This window comes from Dermacentor variabilis, unplaced genomic scaffold (assembly GCF_050947875.1).
Source record: "Dermacentor variabilis isolate Ectoservices unplaced genomic scaffold, ASM5094787v1 scaffold_15, whole genome shotgun sequence".
Lineage (NCBI taxonomy): Eukaryota > Metazoa > Arthropoda > Arachnida > Ixodida > Ixodidae > Dermacentor > Dermacentor variabilis.
In genome coordinates, this window is record NW_027460313.1 from 5,575,778 (window position 1) to 5,595,138 (window position 19,361).

At 48.0% G+C, this 19,361-nt stretch overlaps 1 protein-coding gene across 1 annotated transcript in view; it reads right to left on the minus strand.

Annotated features, from left to right (window-relative positions):
• Positions 1–19,361, minus strand: part of LOC142567978 (tachykinin-like peptides receptor 86C) — a 600,605-nt gene that overhangs the window by 241,347 nt on the left and 339,897 nt on the right. Inside the window, exon 2 of the mRNA XM_075678074.1 lies at positions 14,660–14,875. Within this exon, the coding sequence (XP_075534189.1) occupies positions 14,660–14,875 (216 nt within the window). The remainder of the gene's footprint in view (positions 1–14,659; positions 14,876–19,361) is intronic.

Here is a 19,361-nt window from a genome sequence, read left to right on the forward strand (position 1 = left end):
ACAGACGGTGCAAAGTTGAGGTCACGAGGAAATGTAGGGCTTCATACGAAGCACGTGCAGAACCTCGGGCAGATGCCACCGGCGTTTGGAGCAGTTATGGCTGTCGGGGACAACTTCATAATTCACATCGCTGATGCGGCGCAGAACTGTGTACGGGCCGAAGTATCTTCGCAGGAGCTTCTCAGACAGCCCCCGTCGACGAATCGGAGTCCAGACCCACACCTGGTCACCGACGTTGTATGTGACGGGTCTGTGCCGAAGATTGTAGTGTCGGGCATCGTATTCCTGTCGTTCTTGGATTCGCAAACGCGCAAGCTGCCTGGCTTCCTCTGTGCGTTGCGTAAACTCCTCGGCACCAGTCTCGTCGTCACCGCACTCGTGTGGCAGCATTGCGTCCAACATTGTTGTCACTTCGCGTCCGTAAACGAGCTTGAAAGGCGTCACGCGTGTTGTCTCTTGGCGAGCCGTGTTATACGCAAATGTAACGTATGGTAAAATCTCGTCCCAGTTCTTGTGGTCCACGTCGATGTACATGCTCATCATGTCTGCCAGTGTCTTATTCATACGTTCTGTCAGCCCATTGGTTTGGGGATGATAAGCCGTGGTCTTTCGGTGAGTGGTACCACTTAGTCGCAACACGGTATCCATAAGCGCAGCCGTAAACGCAGATCCTCTGTCTGTTATGACCACTGCGGGAGCGTCATGCCTTAGGACGACGGCTTCGACGAAAAATCGCGCTGCTTCGGCTGCTGTTCCACGTTGGATAGCACCTGTAGAACTTGGGGGGAAATGTGATTCGAGAAAGCCTCTTCCCACTGGCAGATTTCCACTGTCACATCTGGGGCCTTGTCGCATTAACGTCATGTTATCTATCGGGACCGTTTCGCCACCTTGAAGCACTACGTATCCCCCACCCTCTTCTGTCGGCTTTTCGGCTTGCGGCGGAGCCAGAATACACGAAGCTTGTCCTTGATTTTCCCTTCTTGAGGCTTCACCTCCTTGTCCGTTTCTGCTGGACCATCTGCGACCTGTAGAGTTCTCTTTAGTCCGGGACCAGCACTCCGAAGCTCGATGTCCTGCTTTATCACAAAGGAAACACCGAGTAGTTGCGCGCGGCATCGCCGTTGGAGGTTCAGTCTTGCGAGCAGAGTCTAACACGATCTCCTTGGATAAGGTTTCTCTACCTAGATTGGTCAAGTTTTGTGCCTCTATAAAACAATCGGCATTCTTTGACAACATGGCGAGGGTCTTACAGTTCCTTTCTTTCAGGAACACTCGCATCTTCTCAAAAACTGTTCAGCAATCATGGTGTCCCTGAGGGAGTCGAAGGTCCTCTCAACATGGGACATTTCAAGCCAGTGGTCAAAGTAGCCCGATATTCTACCTGCATATTGTAGGCCAGTCTCATTGTCTTCGGGCCTTGCGTTTCGAAACTTTTCTCGGTATCCCTCAGCAGTGCACCGAAAGCGCTGGAGGAGAGTAGCCTTCAGCTGGTCGTAGTCTAGGGCTGCATTAGAATCAAGCCGTCCTATGACCGTCAACGCTTCTCCTGTCAGGCAGAGGCTGAGGGAGAGTGCCCATTTTGTGCGGGGCCATTCCTGACTTGTTGCCACTCGCTCAAAACGTTGCAAGTAGGCGTCTAAATTATCCCGGGCTTCGTTAAACGGCGGGATCAACTTATGAGGACTGAATAGCTCAGGAGCTGCCCTGGTAATCGACTGTTCCGTAGTGCTGTCACTCTGTGCGCTTTGTGCGCCAGCAGTCTTTTCCTGGAGCTCGATCTTGAGCTTTAGCACTCGTTCTTCCGCTTCTGATCGTAGACGCTCTTGTTCTGCCTGCGCTTTCGCGTCTTCCCGATGTTGGGTGCGCTGGTCGCGTTCCCTCACGATTTCTGTATCAATCCAACGCTTTAACTCCGCTCCTGTCATTCCTAGCTCTTTCCCTATGACATACAACCTCTCGATCTCCATCGCTCCTCCTGTGCGTTTGAAAATCCTGGCAGGCTCGCCAAAATTTGTGATAAGGAAGATGTGGGCCCAGGCCTCAAACACACAGGGATGGCACAATGAACAAAGAGAGGCTTTAATAACACGAGGACGGGACTAGGATAACGTACACGATAACACACACACAGTTCCCTTCATGAGTGTCTGTGGCTTAAGTATAGTCACGCTCAGCGTCAATGTAGGAAGGCGTCCAATAGCGCGTTGGTATCACACACTCACGGCACGAAGAGGCGCAAGATGAATCCGGAGCGGCGAGCGGCGCAGTTTGGAGGCCGGGGCGGATGCCCGGCACACGACGAGCCACTCGCGCGACAGCTGGGTCGGGACGTCTAGAGAACGTCGTGGCGTAAGCAAAACGAAGGCAGCCCTCTCGCGAATAACCTCGGCACGCTGCTTGTTTTTCCCTCTAAGTAATTGAAAAGAGGAACCAGTTGTAGAGTCGTCGATCGGCGTAGATGGGGGCTCTTGGGTAGCTAGCCGGTTTGCAACCTCACCTCCGGAGGTCGCTGCGTCTAGTTTCCCCGGCGCGGGCTAGGGGACCGGCCCCTAGAGGCGTCAGAAAAATCGCGACGGGTCGGTGGGGTGCAAGGAGCCGGAGAAGGGGAACGCGATCGAGGCGTCGTTGAACCTTCTGGCCGAAAGTTTGTAGAATTTCCGTCGCGGCTACGTGCAGCATCAGACACAGGGTAACTGCAGCTGGAAAATTTTGGATAGCCAGCCGCGCGGTAGTGGCAGGCGCGGTAAACATGTCCTGCTTCGCCGCAAAGAAAGCATAGCGGCCGGCGGTCAGCGGTGCGCCACAAATCGGTCTTTCGAAGCGGGTAGCCAGCAGAGGATTCACTGTAGAAACGAGGCGCAGCGATCGACTGGCGGCGATACGGCATAGTTGGCGGCGGCTGTGACTGTCGACAATAGGGCGTCGGGGGTGTCGGTGATGGCTGCGTCGTAGTGGTCGACGGTGTCAGCATGATCGAAGTGGCAGGAGGTGGACGGCAGACAGCTTCCGCGTAGGTCAATCGTCGCGGCACCGCCTGCCAGTCGGGCGACGAAAAGGCCTCTCGAACTTCCTCCCGAACGATATCAGCGACAGAAGCCACCGCTGGTGCCATGGGAGAGATCCCGAGCTGCCGGATCTCCTCTCGCACAATCTCTCGGATGACTTCACGTAGAGACGTGCTGCAGCTCTCAGGTAGAATGGAAGCATTCACCGGCGAGCTCTTGCGATCATATTGGCGGTACCGTTGCTGTAGTGCCCGTTCTATAGCGGTAACCTCCTTGGTAAATTCGGCCACTGTCGCCGGTGGGTTCCTCACGAGCCCGGCAAACAGTTCCTCCTTCACTCCGCGCAAGAGATAGCGCAACTTCTTTTCTTCGGCCATCTCAGGGTCTGCTCTGTGGAAAAGGCGGGCCATATCTTCCGCAAACATGGCAATGCTCTTGTTTGGTTTTTGAATACGGATTCGAGTAGGCGCTGCGCGTTGTCTCTTCTGTCGCTACTAGTGAACGTGTCTAGCAGCTGGGTGGGGAAGGCATCCCACGTGGTCAAATTTCTCTCCCGGTTCACAAACCACGTCCGCGCACTGTCTTGAAGCGCAAAATAGACATTAGACAGCTTTTGCTGGGAGCCCCAGTCATTATAACTGGCGACACGCTCAAATTGGTCCAGCCAATCTTGGACGTCCTCAAAAGCGTCGCCGTGGAAACTTTCTGGTATCTTAGGATTCTGCAGCGTCACCTGCGATGGAGTTGCAGTAGCCATGGCGGAAGTAGGTTGACGCGTTCCAGCAGGGTCCGGCAAAGGGTTGAACTCGGGCGTCAGGCCTAGCAGGCGGTGACTGCACCGGTGAACAGGAGTTTCGATGAACGAAGGTGATTCCGCTTTCGAGGTATGGCTCCGCGAAGGGGTGCCGAGCATGAGGCAATCCTACCCCGCACCTCCACCAGTGTCGCAGCCTATTAGGAGACGGGAAAGCCGGCGTAGAGGACGTGTAAAAGCACTTTTATGAGAGCAGTCAACGCGACGTCGTTGTCGTCTCTGTTTTTCCACTCGCGCGCCACTTCAGCGTCGTTCTCATCGCCTGGCACATACCCGCGGCGACCATATAGGATGTGGCAATATTTCAGTGCCGCGAACCCATGATTTCAGGAGGTTAGCTCCACTGCCAAGTGAGACACTCTCTCCACTCGCCTTGTCTAGCCTCTGCAAGTGAAACTTCTCTGCGTTCTTCCATACCGGACCTCGAGGATAGCGTGATGCATATGTTACAAGCCCCACCTCCATTTTCTTCCTCACTTTTTCGTGGCATGGTGCACTTCTGCTGACTGCATCCCGCGCGAGCTGTTTTGATTGTCTTGTTTCGCGCAGCGCACCATTTTGCGCGCTGTGCGCGAGGACACCTGACTAGGGATATAAGTCAGTGCTACACGAATACTGACGAGACACAAGCGGATCACAGTGCATAATCTCGCATATGAAAACGGTAGAAAATGACGTAGTTTTGGTGCCTGTGAGCGGGACTGCACGACTTGGGAACAAGCAGACGAAACGGAAGTACATCTCTCTTGCTGCGGTGCAAAGTAAAACAAAAACATGCAGATATACAGTTTGTTTTATTATATCTGTAAGCTTTACTTCGTCTATTCAAGCAACGTACTACACAAACAACAGATGTTGCTTTGCATAATTCTCAAAGTCATGTGTCACCGCAAGCGACGTCGCAGTGGAGACACGTGTGTGTCATCCTCCGGCTTGAAGCACGGCGGCCGGGAGGGGAAGGAAAAACGGCGTTCGGTTTGAAATTTCAGGTCTTTCGACGGCGCGTAGCAATGTAATACTTTGCAGGCACAATCGTTATCACGCAGTGTATGCTCTGCGCTTGTCAGCTCAAAATGGCCAGACCTGGTGGGGGGCCCTTTAAGGAACTGTGACTATCTTGTTCGTCCTTATTGTCAATATGATCGTATGTCTGTTTCAGGAAAATATGAAAACTTCCTGTTTGGTGCAGAGAACTGCACTCTACAAGTCGGACTGTTTGCGAGCGGCAGTATTGCATATTTCATTCATATTTCTCAAGTGCTCACAAAGACGTCAGTGTATAGAGGAGACCACATAGCACTTCAAAAAATCTTTTTTTTCCAGGAACCAATTGCATCGCATGCTTTCATATATCACATGGCAACAATGTTAGCGAGAGGCTGCCGTGACTGTGACAGAAACACATAATTTATTTTGCCTGGTTACAGAGGGCAATATAGCACATGTACGAAATGGCTTTTGTTTTCAGAGTGCAGTCCAGTTTTTACTAATGCATTGTTCCTTTAATCCCACTTTGCAGCCAGCCACTTTGATAATGTCTTTTCTGTTTTTTTAACTAAGGCTTCTTAAGTTCTGAGTTTGCAGCTGTATTCCTTGCAATCTTGCAAAGCACCCATCACCAGATAGTTGCTATATTTTGTCTTCATTAGGACATTAGGGCAGGATGTGCTATCATCCTATTTCGTCTTTGTCTCTAGTTCTACATGGCTTTTCTAGAATAAATACTAGACCACAGTGACCTACACTTTTATCCTAACTAGAAGGTTTCCAGCTTAGGATTTCTTGTGACTCAAGTATTTAGCGAGACATTTCTTGGTCCCGCACCCTTCAGTACAACATTTGATTTCTTTGCTTGCATTGTTTGCCTGGGAAATCTGAAGAACAGCATCGTTTGTGCTACTTGTTAAAGGAGCAAGCATCTTTGAAAATGCTGATTTCTACTATTAACAATGTATATTCCTGATGAGGCAGGCAAAACAACAATGTCATGTGTTATATTAACCAATGCAGGCAAGGTCAATGCTTTGGCCCGTAAACCCCGCGAATTTGTTTTTACCTTGTGGCCACCACCTTATGTGAAATACTGGTTGGCGTTTAAACTATTGCTTTTGGGAACAAGGCATTAATGTCAAAGTGCCACTTGGTGGTTACCTTGCAATGCATAGCGAAGCACATCGCTGCACCTTATTTTCAATATAACTTGCTTGTAGGGAAAAGTTGCAGTGAGTTGATGTGGATCCTCATTGGAAACTTATTGCAGAACGAAGGATTGATATATTTGTAAGCAATTTATTGTGCTCAACACGAGCATCTTTATTTGTGCACAGTCTAAATTGTAGTTTTAGGTCAGATGTCACACACAAAAGCAAACTGCCCAGCGTTATTGCTGTTATATGAGGGCGGTTAAGAAAGTAGTACCTCCAAACCCACTACTTTACCAGTAGTACTGCAAACATTTTTGCTGTTTATCATTAGTGCACTGATGGTTAAGCTATAGAATGTCACTTGCCCCATCTTCGTATCTCTTCGCTTTCCAATGTAATCGAGCAATGCATGGCATCCAGTGGTGATGTCCGGATGAAACAGCGGGCTGTAATAGAATTTCTCAATGCGGAAGGTTCTGCGCCCTTCAGCATTCATTGCCATTTGAAAGCAGTTTACAGGGATGCCTGTGTTGAAGTCAGCACTGTGCGGAGGTGGGCAAGGACTGAGAAACATCAAAATCCAGCCGCATCAAACGTCCAGGATCAGCACCGAACTGGACGGCCCACAACGGCTTCTGATGAGGAGCATCAACATTAGGCAGACGAGTTAAATCGGGTCAATCGCAAGATCAAGCAACACCAGATTGCAACAACACTCGCCATTTCCATTGGTTCAGTGAACCACATAATTAAGAACCTCCTGGGTTACAAGATTTGAACTTGTTGGCTATGCTTCGACTTTTTCATGTCAGTCGTCAGTTGCCGTGGCACCCAACAAGCGAAGGTCTTCTTGTAACGCAGGTCTTTAATGATGTGGTTCACTGAGCCAATGGGAATGGCGAGTGTTGTTGCAATATGCTCTTGCTTGATTCTGCGATTGCCCCGAGTCAACTCATCTGCCTGATGTTCATGACCCTCATCAGAAGCCATTGTGGGCCGTCCATTTCGGTGCTGATCCTGGAGATTTGATGCGGCAGGATTTTGGTCTTTCACAGTCCTTGCCCACCTCCGCACAGTGCTGACGTCAACACAGGCATTCCCGCAAACTGCAGTAAGATGGCCATGAATGTTGATATGCGCACAACCTTCCGCAGTCAGAAATTCCATTACAGCCTGCTGTTTCAACTGGACGTCACCACTGGATGCCATGAATTGCTCGATTACTCTGGAACATGGTGAGATAGGAAGGTGAAGCAAGTGACATTCGATAGCTTAAACATAAGTGCATCAATGGTAAAGAGTTCAAAATGTTTGCTGTAATATTGGCAAAGTAGTGGTCTTGGAGGCAATAATTTTTGAATTGCGCTCATATAATTGTGTAGCCAGTCTCTCCTACATTCATGATGTGGCAGATTAAATTCCTTATTCTTTCGAAATAACGATGTCTTGGAAGTAAGCGCTATCTGTGCTTGTTTTCTTTATCCTGGTCTTCATGTGATCTTGAAATATTAAAGTGAATGATGCAGGGAAGCGCTGCTTGTCATGTTTCGTGTACTTTTCCTGGCATTAAATTGCAACAAATCATTTTGCAGGTACAAAAGAAGCAGATGGCTACAGCGATCAATAAAGAAATGGCTTCATCTATGATGGCTCGCCTTAGGACACTGGAATGGAGCTACACAAAGGCATGACCATCCTCGCCTGTGCCCTGGAACTTTGGTTTGAATGAGACTGTTTTTCAATGTAGAACGGCCACAAGACTTGTCACCACATACAAGGCGTAGTGCAAGCTCTAAATATTGTACAGGAGGCTAGAATAAATGACCCTCCATGCAGTCACTATGTATCTGTGGTAAATGGGACAATTTCACGCAGAAAACTCACACGTGATTATGTGTTTTCTCTCAAAGTTGCTATGCCGTGCATTTGGAAACACATTACCTACACTGTAAAATAATTTACACCCTAAAAAGTGATAAAGGGTGTAAATGTATCTATAACTCACACCCTTAGGGTGTCCCTTATATAGATAACACCCGAAGGGTGTGAGTTATAGACACATTTACACCCTTTTTCACTTTTTAGGGTGTGAATTATTTTACAGTGTATTGTATGTACACCATACATAACATTGCTGTGTGCTAGCCTGACTGTAGACTTACGAAACCTACAATGAAGTGCATATCTACCCACTTCAACATGCCGTACTTCAACACCCTTATAGCAAGAGCTATTATATTGCTCATTACACCCGATAGTTGAAGGGGTAATATATTCCTGATCACACCCTTACACCCCATGGGTCGAAGGGTAATATGTTGTTCAAAATACCCTCAAGGGATAGGGTGTTATTAGAATATAGGATAACCATTATAAGGGTGTAATTGCCCATAAAACCCTGCTTTTTCAAGGGCGCTAGGGGGTTAGTTATAAACACTGAAAAACACCCTTAGGGGTGTAAATTATTTTACAGTGCAGGCGGCAACCGAGCTCCTCTCTCGCGCTTCTTTTTGGACACGCTGCCCCATCTAGTGGAACTGTCACGAAGTTGGAGCGCGCGCTCCAAAACGACAAGCGTGGCGCCTCGGTGCTTGCCAAGGCCGAGAATTATTTCCTCGCTTGCTACCTACTTACTGGCACATAGTGATTCGAGTCGGCAAGAGGTTCATTCTAGAGCGGTACGTACCCAGTGCATCCATTGCGCTGTTCGCTGAAGCACTGGCGTGAAAAGCGTGCTTTTAAAAGCAGCACATACCAAGTGCATTTATGGCGCTGCCTGATAATGTGTCGGGTTGCTGCAGTTGAAAAACCTTCGTGACGTTGGTTCGATTCCGCTCATGATCGAAGAACCTTAATGCATCTTTTCTGTCATTGTAGAGCGACACATTCCTAGTGATACGTACGTAGGTACCCAAGATGGCATGAAAGAGGTTAATTGAAGAGCGGCACACACCTTCTCACACATGCCCAGCGACCCAAGGTGGTATCAAAGAGGTTCAGCATAGGCCGACCGGCCCATAGCCAGTGCTCCAAGTCGGCATCCGAGGGCCAAACCATGAAACCTTCCTTACCTCAGTAAGGAAGCCTTCATTGCGGTGAGGCTACCTTATGTCACTCTGAAAGCTTCCTCACTGAGGGGCCCTCGGTGAAGGCTTCCTCAGTGCTTCCTCAGCGTAAGGTACCTCCAAAGCTACCTTCATACGTCCTTACGCCGCTCCTGGCCCTGAACGAGCGTTTCACCTCACTGCTTAACCACGTGACCTTTGCTTGCACATGCGCGCTGTCGCCCACCTGCGGAGAAGCGCGAGCACGGTACGTCTTGCCAGGCATGTTCGTTTCAGTCACGCGTGCGGAATGAAAGCGTTGCTAGGCGTTACACGACGCCGGCGTGCCAGCGTTGATGGAGCACATCATGTTTTGCTCTGTAATGCGCTACTTTTTTAAAGTTTAGTAAACGAAACTATAACAAAGCGTCCACGCTTCTCTATATTAGCTATTCAATTTGAAGATTGTGCGACGATACAACATTTTTTATTGAATAATGGTGTTCGCGGAAAGCTTTTAAGAGATAATCTCGAACCCAGGCATGCGGCAATCGCGCCTTACTTGAGGACGGGTGAAGGGAGCTTTCAGGGTACGCTTTCTTCCTCCATCGGTCATTCGCTGTAAGGAGGCCTCACGTAAGATTAGGAAGCGCTCGGAGGAAAGGAACGTTTCATGGTTTGGGCCTGAGTATCTTTGAAGAGCGGCACCTACCCAATCGCGGATCTACATTTGCCCATGTAGGCGTGAAATAGGTCCGTTCAGTAGTGGCACGTATGTGCACTTTGCCACACGCTTATTGACCCGAGTTGTTACGATGGTTGGTTTCAAACACTGTTACACCACAGCAGCCAGATGGACTACCCATTCGACAACGCACTACCTAGTGATCCATGTAGGTGGGAAAACGGTTTGATGCATAGATAAAAATAAACAAAGACAGTTACATGCATACATTTAATAGTCCCCGTTATCTATTTATAGATAGCCGCGAGCTATTTTAATGCTAATGCATTGATAGTTGCTGATATCTTTTGCACACTTTCTTCGACGGAATTTGCAAGCGCGGCCAACGTTATGTCATTGAGGTTCACGCACACTCCACGGTGAAACTCGGAGGAATCCAAATACAGATACGGAGCATAGAATGGCCGCTATTGACATCATTGTCATGAAACACGTTTTTGTTCGCCTTCAAGCAATTTATGGCGTGCCTCGTCGACCTTCACCTCTTTCCCGTCACTGTTGGTTTGGATGACATCCGAGATCATCAGTGCGGAGCGAATGACGTTGTCATCAATCTCAATATATTCGTCAGTGGTCACAACCGTTGCTATGTTGCAACAAGCGGCGTGCAAGTTTTTTTTAGCACTTCGTTAAGCTGTGTAGTAGTAATAAAATACTCGCTGTGTACGGCACAGCGAGTAGTTCCTTTTTTTTTGCGAGATGAGGCGAACGCAGTTGGCTTGAAACTACTTCAGCGTCAGAAACACATATCAAAAGCGGCGAAGTATAGAACAATACAGCTTTGATAACTGTTAGCGCAATTAAGTGTAAATAATTTTATCGAAAATCGGAGAAAGACAAGGTGGCATAAGAGCAGAAGAAATGGTTGCATTCAGCTAACCGCACTGCGCCTACCACGATTACCTTGTCTTTAAAAAGAAAGGCTGCATTTTAATACCGAATAGTTGGTGAAACAGGAACTCTATCTGTCCTTCCGAATATAGCATAAAAGATATTACATTGCCTGGTTTAAAGAAATTAATTGATTCTCTTTCCAGTTTCTATGCACAGCTTTGCCCACTTTCAGTGGACGGCGTCGCCGAGCTGCATACACGTTTCTTTTCTTCAATACGCTTTCGCTGTTTTATTCATAGCTAACAGCATTCGCACGACCTGTATAAACCATTTGTTATATGCGTCGTTCAACGTTCAGAACTTATGAAAGGACGTTGGATTGTTACGCTCACGCTTTAGCGATAAGCCCGGCATTTTCTATTACAACAAAATGCATATCGGACACTTTTACATTTAACATCAAATACGATATAAAAAACACGACTATAAAGCGTTCCCAGCTCGTGCTTTGGTTTACTACGTGTTTCAGCAGTAACCAGAGCGAAAGAGGTAAAATAAGTGAGCTAACTGCAGACTGAAGTGTCCTCGGTAGCAATCATGGGACTCTTTTAACTCTAAATGTGGTGACCGCCGTGAAAGATGCTCACACTAGAGGACGTCGTTAGCCTAGTGGGACTACCGCAGGCTAGGCGCACAGCTGATACTAACACGCCTTCTTGTGCCAGCCAAACAAGAAAAGTACGTTTTTCAAGACATTAATTGGGCCTGTAGGTACGTTGCAGTTCGCTAGTGTTGTGGCTGAGCTCTTTGCTTCTGCTTTCTTCGTTTTTATTTCTTTGTGTGTGTGTGTGTGTGTGTGTGTGTGTGTGTGTGTGTGTGTGTGTGTGTGTGTGTGTGTGTGTGTGTGTGTGTGTTTGTGTGTGTGTGTGTGTGTGTGTGTGTGTGTGTGTGTGTGTGTGTGTGTGTGTGTGTGTGTGTGTGTGTGTGTGTGTGTGTGTGTGTGTGTGTGTGATCACATGAACTTAAGCATTGAGTTGCCAGATATGGACCTTCACCAGAAAAAAAAGGTAACCACACTGCGAATAACCGTTCTGTATTCGTAAATACTTTCATGTGACAAATGACCGTTGTCGTATGTGCTTGTCTACGTATAGAAAGCGCTTGTATGGTGTGTCTGGATGAATATCTGACTAGGCTTGCGTCGCACACCCGTGCCCCACCCGTTCTATTCAGGCGAAGGCTGCGTATGGCGCGGCCTTTACCTTGAAAGCGATCTGTGATACAGACAGACTGCACCAAGTGCTGACAATTTAGCTTGCGCTGTGTTCTGGCTGTTCGGGTTGAAGCGAGAGGCAACACGAAGGTCAATTTGCTCGCTGCTTCTGCCGCGTTTCCTCGCGCCAGCGTTCATAAGAGCGATTTTTCATGGCCTTCGAGGCAGATGTGTTCATGTTTGTTCGTGCCCGCGTGACTCCATACTTGTTAATTTAATCAGTAGGCGACTATTTGCAAGCTTATACGGCACATCCTTACTTCACATAACTGTCAACTAATTTGCTTTCGCAATCGATGCATCGCCTTTCGGGCGAAACTTGGACTTTTTCTCATTGCCTCCACAAACGATCTGTGCCTCATTAGACTTTATTAGAAAGTTACTCTTTCACCAGTCCGAGGTCGTCATAGTGGTTTGAATGGCGGTTTGTCTAGACTCATTCTGAGCCCCAAACTGCGCTCGCCAAAGAGCGGAATGCCTTTTCTGCTGCGTCTGGCATTCCCACAACAGAATTTATTCGTTTCATTTTTTTTCGGAACTTTTTCACGCAAAAGTCATTTCTTGCGCTCGCCACAATCCAGTTCGACGCTATAGGAAAGACTGGAATGAAGTCAGGCTCATGTCTTTGTGTGCTGCTGCTCCACGCTATTCCACATGCAGTGAGCTATTGCTGTGGACGTTAACTAGAAGTCACCATCGGAAACGGCGAATGTAAGACATTGTCCTTTTTACCTGGACACACAATGTGCTTCCAAACCCGCCGCGGTAGCCCAGTGGCTACGACGGTGCGCTGCTGAGCTTGAGGTCACAGGCTCGATCCCGGCCGTGGCGGCCGCATTTCGATAGGTGTGAAATACAGAAACGCTCATTTACTTAGATTCAGGTTCACGTTAAAGAACCCCGTTCAGACAGAATTATTCTGTAGTCCCCCACTATACGGCTTGCCTCACAGTCGTTTCGGCACTTAAAACCTCAGAATTTCCTTTTACATTGTTTTATCGCGTTCCAATCTAATACCATTAAATATACCTTCAGTGTTCCCCTGTCTCGGGCAGTCGAAAGTGAAGTGGCGTACGTGTTTGTCAGCATGATGAGAAGGGCACTGCGGGCTAGGGGCGCACATGGCTCGGGGAAAAAAATGCCGCGTACATGGTTTAACGAGCCGTTAGCCCGGCGCAGTCATGCTTCAAATTTTCAGTTCTCTCTTAAATTTTACAGAATTGGTCGTTTTGTAGATGCGTTGTTTAAACAGAATAACCCGGAACACCTTAGAATTCTGACCAAAATGATCGTTTTGCTGAGACGAAAAAATAGCTGTCTCAGGAGCAAGAGGACTTCACTATGGAAGAGAGAAATATTTATTCTATCTTTGTTAAAATACTCGGTCCATGGACGCCAGCGAGGTTCTAAAGAAAGGAGCACTGTCATTTTAAAATTTTTCATTAAATAGCAATAGCCTATGTATAAACTGAATTTTAGTGGTCCTTGAATACAGAAGTCATAATGCTACAGATAATACGAAATACATGTGTTATGCAAGTATAAGCTTGTGTATATGTGAGGTAGTTATGTAACATGTTACACATGTGCACTTGCGTTTCGTTCAGTGGTGTAAAACTGCGCAACAATGTATGTGCTCTCAGACAATTCGAACTACTTGCATTTACTTGGGCATCTTCTGCGGCTTCGAAGACTTATGTGCAGAACTTTGTGTCCACGATATCTTACTGTACTCAGTGTTTTCGCTACATTTTGCTATTTCACTTTGTTTGCCATGTCACGAGAAGTTGTTGCTGTTAACTAAAGACGCTAACTTTTCCTATTACATCATGTTGTTAAAATGCAGTTACTGAGTACCCGTCAAACTGCGTGAATGTGTCTCGTGTCCTTCTGGGATGTTGATTGAGCGACGCGCCACCAAGAAAAATATGAAACTTCCCTCCGATGTGTCGTCGCTTGTCGCCCGCTACATTGTGCTCGAAACAAACAATCAAGATGAAAACAGGATCGAATTGGAAACAGTTCATGCAAAGGCTTCTTGATTTTTCTTGGCAGTGCTTGAAAATCAGCGCTTCATCATTAGTATTGCTGCTCGTAGGAGACGCGAAAATTCTAAAAAGCCGACACTTTTTCAAATCGCCATGTCCGGAATCTGAAAGATAAGGCCATGGGGCAAGTTTTGCAAATTGTATGATTTAAGAGCTCAACCTTTACATAGTTTGTAGTTCAGAACATGTTTGCATTCTTGATATACGCATTTTTGGTGGAAGATTTCACTTACGAAAGCGATGGCGTATTCGTAACAGTCAGCTTTATTTATTAGTGAAAGAAAAGCACGGCAAGCGACAACTTAATCAGCATAATGTTCCCTACTGCTGAACACCTGGATACCGAGTTAGTGGCTGTGTACCGGAGTGCTGCAGCTGCAGTCAGATTTAATAAATTGACATGTCAGCATAAAGCACAATTTCGTTTCAATCTTTGTCTGCTTTGTGTTCATTTCTTGGCCACTTTTCTACGGTGATTCCAAAGGCGTTAAGAACAAGGTACTCGAACTATGCAGTCCTCACTTTTTTTATGGTCGAATATAAACTACGCACGAAGCAAAAATTGACCTTTAGACAACCCTTGTTCAACTACCGTTAATCACTTCAAGTCTCCATCTATGTGGGCGTATCTGTTTCCTTTGTATTTTTCCGCGTATTATGTTTGTAATTGTCATGTTTATAAATATACCGCATTGACATTGAAAACAAATGACGCAGAGTCGGGCGTGAAGTGTCAACACGGTACTCACAGGTAGTCGGCCAGTGAGACGCCCGGGATGCCGTCGGGCCATACTAGCAGGCAGACGGTTCGCACGCTTCGGTCCGCGTAATAGTAGGAGCGGGTGCGCGAGAAGAGCAGCGTAGGCAGCGACAGGAGCGCTGACGCAGCCCAAATGGCCGCCATGGTGACCGCAGCTTCACAACGGGATAGGCGACGGCTCAGCGGCTGAATCACCGCGTTGTACCTGCGTCCATGGAGACAAACATCATGCCTTATTTTTATTAGCATGTCTCTTGTTTACTTTTTATTTTGTGTGCAAGCATTGTTAGTGATACCTGCGGAGATTTTTATGCCGACGGCTTAAGTATTGTTTATTCGCCCAGAAAAGGGCAACAGAAGCTCATGGTTAGGTGGAAAATATTCCCTGTCACACATACAGAACAATGGAGATTGAATTGGTCAACAGTGGGTGAACAAAGACTTCGTATGGAGCTGATGCTTCTGAAAGGGAAATTTTGTTCATCAAGCCTTTAAAGAGAAAACTACCTTGTCGGAACGCTGGCTCTCCGCTAAGGCATCTCTTGTTCACCCAGTGTTCATCAATATAACAAGGGCAGACAAATTGAACGCTGGCACTCTCTGTCCTTCTCTGTGTGCCTATTAGAGGCGATCGTCCATATAGAAATGTTTCAAGGATTAACCAAGGAACAAGTAGCTTAACATTGGTAGTAATCTATTTGAACAAGGAAACACGCATATGGGCGAAAGTCAACTGGAGAGTGAAGCTGTGAGAAAGAAAAACATTAGTTAGAAAACAAGGAGGAAAACACGAAAGGAAGAGGAAGGAGGACAACCAGACTGGCGCGCCCGGTTCGCTACCCTACGTTAGGATAAGAGGGTTAAGGAATAATTGACCACTTAGAGAGACAAATATTCTTGGAACATGGCCCCATGCGCCGCTGGTTTACTAAGCGATGCAAGCATTGATACAGTTTATGAAATCGACTGGACTCAAGAGCGTGATGTGATGGATAATCGCATTGCTACTACATTTCTCCCTCCCTCTCTCTTTTTTGTTGAGGGGAGTAAGAATGGGTTCAAAAGCAACAAGATGGATAGCTGAGATAATTGATCTGAATACGATCAGCATTCTTGGGATACTTTACGCACTATCCAATGTGTATCCTGCTGCCTGTCTGTGTCTGGCTTTCGGTATGTCTGGGTCTCTAAATGCTCATTCACACTAGGGCGACGCCGACCTTGTTCTGGCCACTGTTAGTGACAGCGTTTGCCTTGCTGTTGGCAGCCATGTCACACGTCACCGACGCAAACTGTATGCAGACGGGTCGCTGACGGCCGTGTCGGTGGAGCATTGGCGGGGACGGCTCGTCGGCAGGTAGTCGGACGAATTTCTTTCGGACGATACACGACTGGACATGAGACAGCGCCTTCGACGCAAAAGCCGGCCTTTTCGGATCTATGAAATCATGGCCCTGCACTGTTTTATACTATTGCAGCTACCTGCAATTGCTTTCAACTTGAGTAATGCTTCTACAGCAAAGTATTAGCGACAATTTGGCGCTGTTCCCGAGGTACATTTTCGCTTTTCTAGTCCATTAGGCCTAACAAAGGTACCTACATACGCTGGCATACGATAGCCTGTGAGATTACAAACGTTGTGACATCGGAAAGGCGATACAATATGATTGCTTACTTGTTTTTTGCTCGCTAGAGGGCGCTACAAGGCGCATTTGTTTATATTTGCCACCGTTCATTGTTTACTTCAAGTTGAAACCAAACTTCGTGTGGAAACCACGCAACGCCGACCCGAAAGACTGACAAAATGCTGCAAAACGTACAGATTTGCGCTTACAGTCAGCGTTGCATCATACAGAGACGACCTGATATGAGCGGCTGGGCTTTAGCAAGCCGCTCTCACTAGTGATATTTGTAGCAGGTTTCGCACTTTCCGGGGTTCGTCGGTCGCTTCCCGATTCTTCGGTGTGGATTGTACGAAGTAGAAAGTGGTCCATTTCATGTTGCTTTGGGCAGAAGTTAACTACCCTGAACTCGAGATACAAAATCAACCTGGTGTCAGTTAGCTCAGGCCCTTATTTATTTGTATACGTGCACGAACCCATTCACTGCAGGTAGATTCTCCGCTAAAGAAATCGGCACCGGGCTTTAGCTTGATACAGGCTGCTGGAAAGGGCTGACGATCATGCATTTCAACTCCGGAAGTATGTTTCCATTAATTCTGAGCCCGATTAAGCACGTATAAATGCGCAGCTGCCGCGGAAATCTCGTTATCGGTGCGGTGATCTCGCTCTGCGGCCGATTTCGGACGAACGACGGTCTGCATATTGGTTGCGTTGGTGTCGGCGTCACAAGTTGCTGTCACACTGCGACGACTCGCTGTCGTCGGTCGTGTCGGCGGCACGGTCGACTTAATGTGACAGAATGCCTCTCAGCGAGACAGTCTGCAGACTAGTCGGCCGATCACCGGTGCCGTTGCCTTTTCGTTCTCTTCTCGGCGTCGGTGTTGGGTGGGCCTAGTGTGAATGAGCCTTGAGTATCCCCCCCCCCCAAATTGCTTCACTGGGTAGTTCAATTGGCTAATGAGTAGAACATCAGGCTGCTGTGCTGAAGGAACCAGGTTTGAAAGCAACTGTCGCACCAATTTGGGTCACTTGGTATGCGCCACTGATTATGTCCGCTCTTCAGTTAACCTCTTTAAGGCCAACTTCAGTGAATAGGTATTCACCGCTCTTCAATGTATTTCTTTGGTGCTAACTTCGGGCACTGGGTATGTGCTGCTCTTCAGTGACAAAACTCAGTGAAACTTTATCCGGTGATGAGGGCGAGGGCGAGTCAGAAAGACCCTGCCTCTATTATTATCAGCCAAATAAGTTACATACAGGTAATTACAAACATACGTACTATTCTACGTAGCTTACTCTAGTTTTCCACATGGATCCCACACCGGTTCAGACATTTGTCCAATAGCAGCACTTAATCTGAGACGCCCTGTGCTAGCATTTGTTCGGATGACTGGGGAGCTACCGTAGGACTGCTGTCTTGGCTTCATCATTGCACATGAATGGCTGTCCTGCCAGAAACTTCTTCAGCGGACATAAAACATGGAAATCAATAGAGGTGAGGCCCCTGTGGATTTCGATGTGTGTTCATCACTTGCTCCACAGAAAACGAATCACACTTCGTTGCTCGTACGCCGTGGACATGGGAAACACAACCGCCATCTTCAAAAACTGACATCAGCGCCGTGCAGCGAAGGAAGCGGCAGGTAAGGCTGGGCCAGTCCAAGAAAGGTGATCCACCGCAGGAAATGGATATGTTTGCTTCGCATTTAGAGCCGTAATTTGGCTAAAAAAATTGGGGCGCCGACTTTCTGATTCGCCCTCGTAGAATTTCAAGACAATATTTTCTGGATATATATGCACACGCTCCACGCCCGGACTTCACGCGGCGCCATAAGATGGCGCAGCGTGTCCACAAAGAAACGCGAGAGAGGAGCTCGACTGCACGCAAATGTCATACATTATGCGTCTATGCGGTGTCAACATAGCGTATCCCTCGATTGCTCCAATGCTGCTCTGATTAACGCCGACATTCGTCATGATATCGCGCTGCCGCATTTAGTTTGATTGCGATAGGAATTACATGAACACTCCAGGTACACTTTTTACTATAGCAAGTAAATGACACTCCAGGCGCATTTATTCCATCACCGTGATGTCCCCGATAAACTCCAAGGGCGAAAGCACCGTCGCCGCGCGCCTTACACTTTAAGTTCGAGTGAAAGCTTGCGAGGGGAGCCGACAATCGCGGCTCAATCTCACCCGCGCGAAAGGGAGGATAGCCGGGACGAAGCGCGGCGTCTTCCGTCGTGCGCGAGGCACCCAATGTTGCGAGGCAGCGGGGGGAGGGGAGGGAGGGGCGGTTTTCTACACTGGCTGCAACTGAGTATGTGGCGGCTGCGCGCGGTTGCGCTGCCGTATCTTTAGAGCGACCTGCATTGCGGGCAGAGTCTAGGTGCGTCAGCTGCTCGTGCCTTCGTGCGTTCTGTGTGTTCTAGGCGCTCAGCTTGCGTTCAAGCGATAGACAGCTTGAAGGTGACTTCACTAGCCGTTGCTGCAGCACTTGCTCACGCAAGCATTACGACAGCGGGTGACCGCATTCATCGTATGTGATGTGTTCATGTTTGCCTGTGCGCGATGACACCTTGTTCGTTAATTTAGTTAGCAAGCGAAGCTTGACAAGTTGATACTGCCGATAAAACTGCTATCCTTAGCTGTTATCGACGTCTGCTAATTTGGTATCGGAATCGATACTTGGCCTTTCTGGCAAAACTGCGACTTCTTTCCATTGCAGTCGCCGTGGTTTTCCGTGTAACGTCCAAAGCCGACAACACAGTCGCCGCGCGCCATCTATGTGCGAGCGTGAGCCGACGATCGTGGTTCAATTTGGCGCGCGCATGGGAGAAAAGCGGGGAGGAAGCGCGCCGTCTTCCGTCGGGCGCAAGGAACTGGGGGGAGGGGATTAGGCGGGGAGGGGGCGTTGTACTTTGGCAGCAAATGCGTATGAGGCAACCACGCGTGATCGCACCGGCTTTATTGTGAAAGCGATCTGAATTGGGAACAGAGTCTAGTTGGGCCAACGGCTCGTAGCTTTGCTTGTGCTCTATTCTCGCCGCACAGTTCACTTGGTGA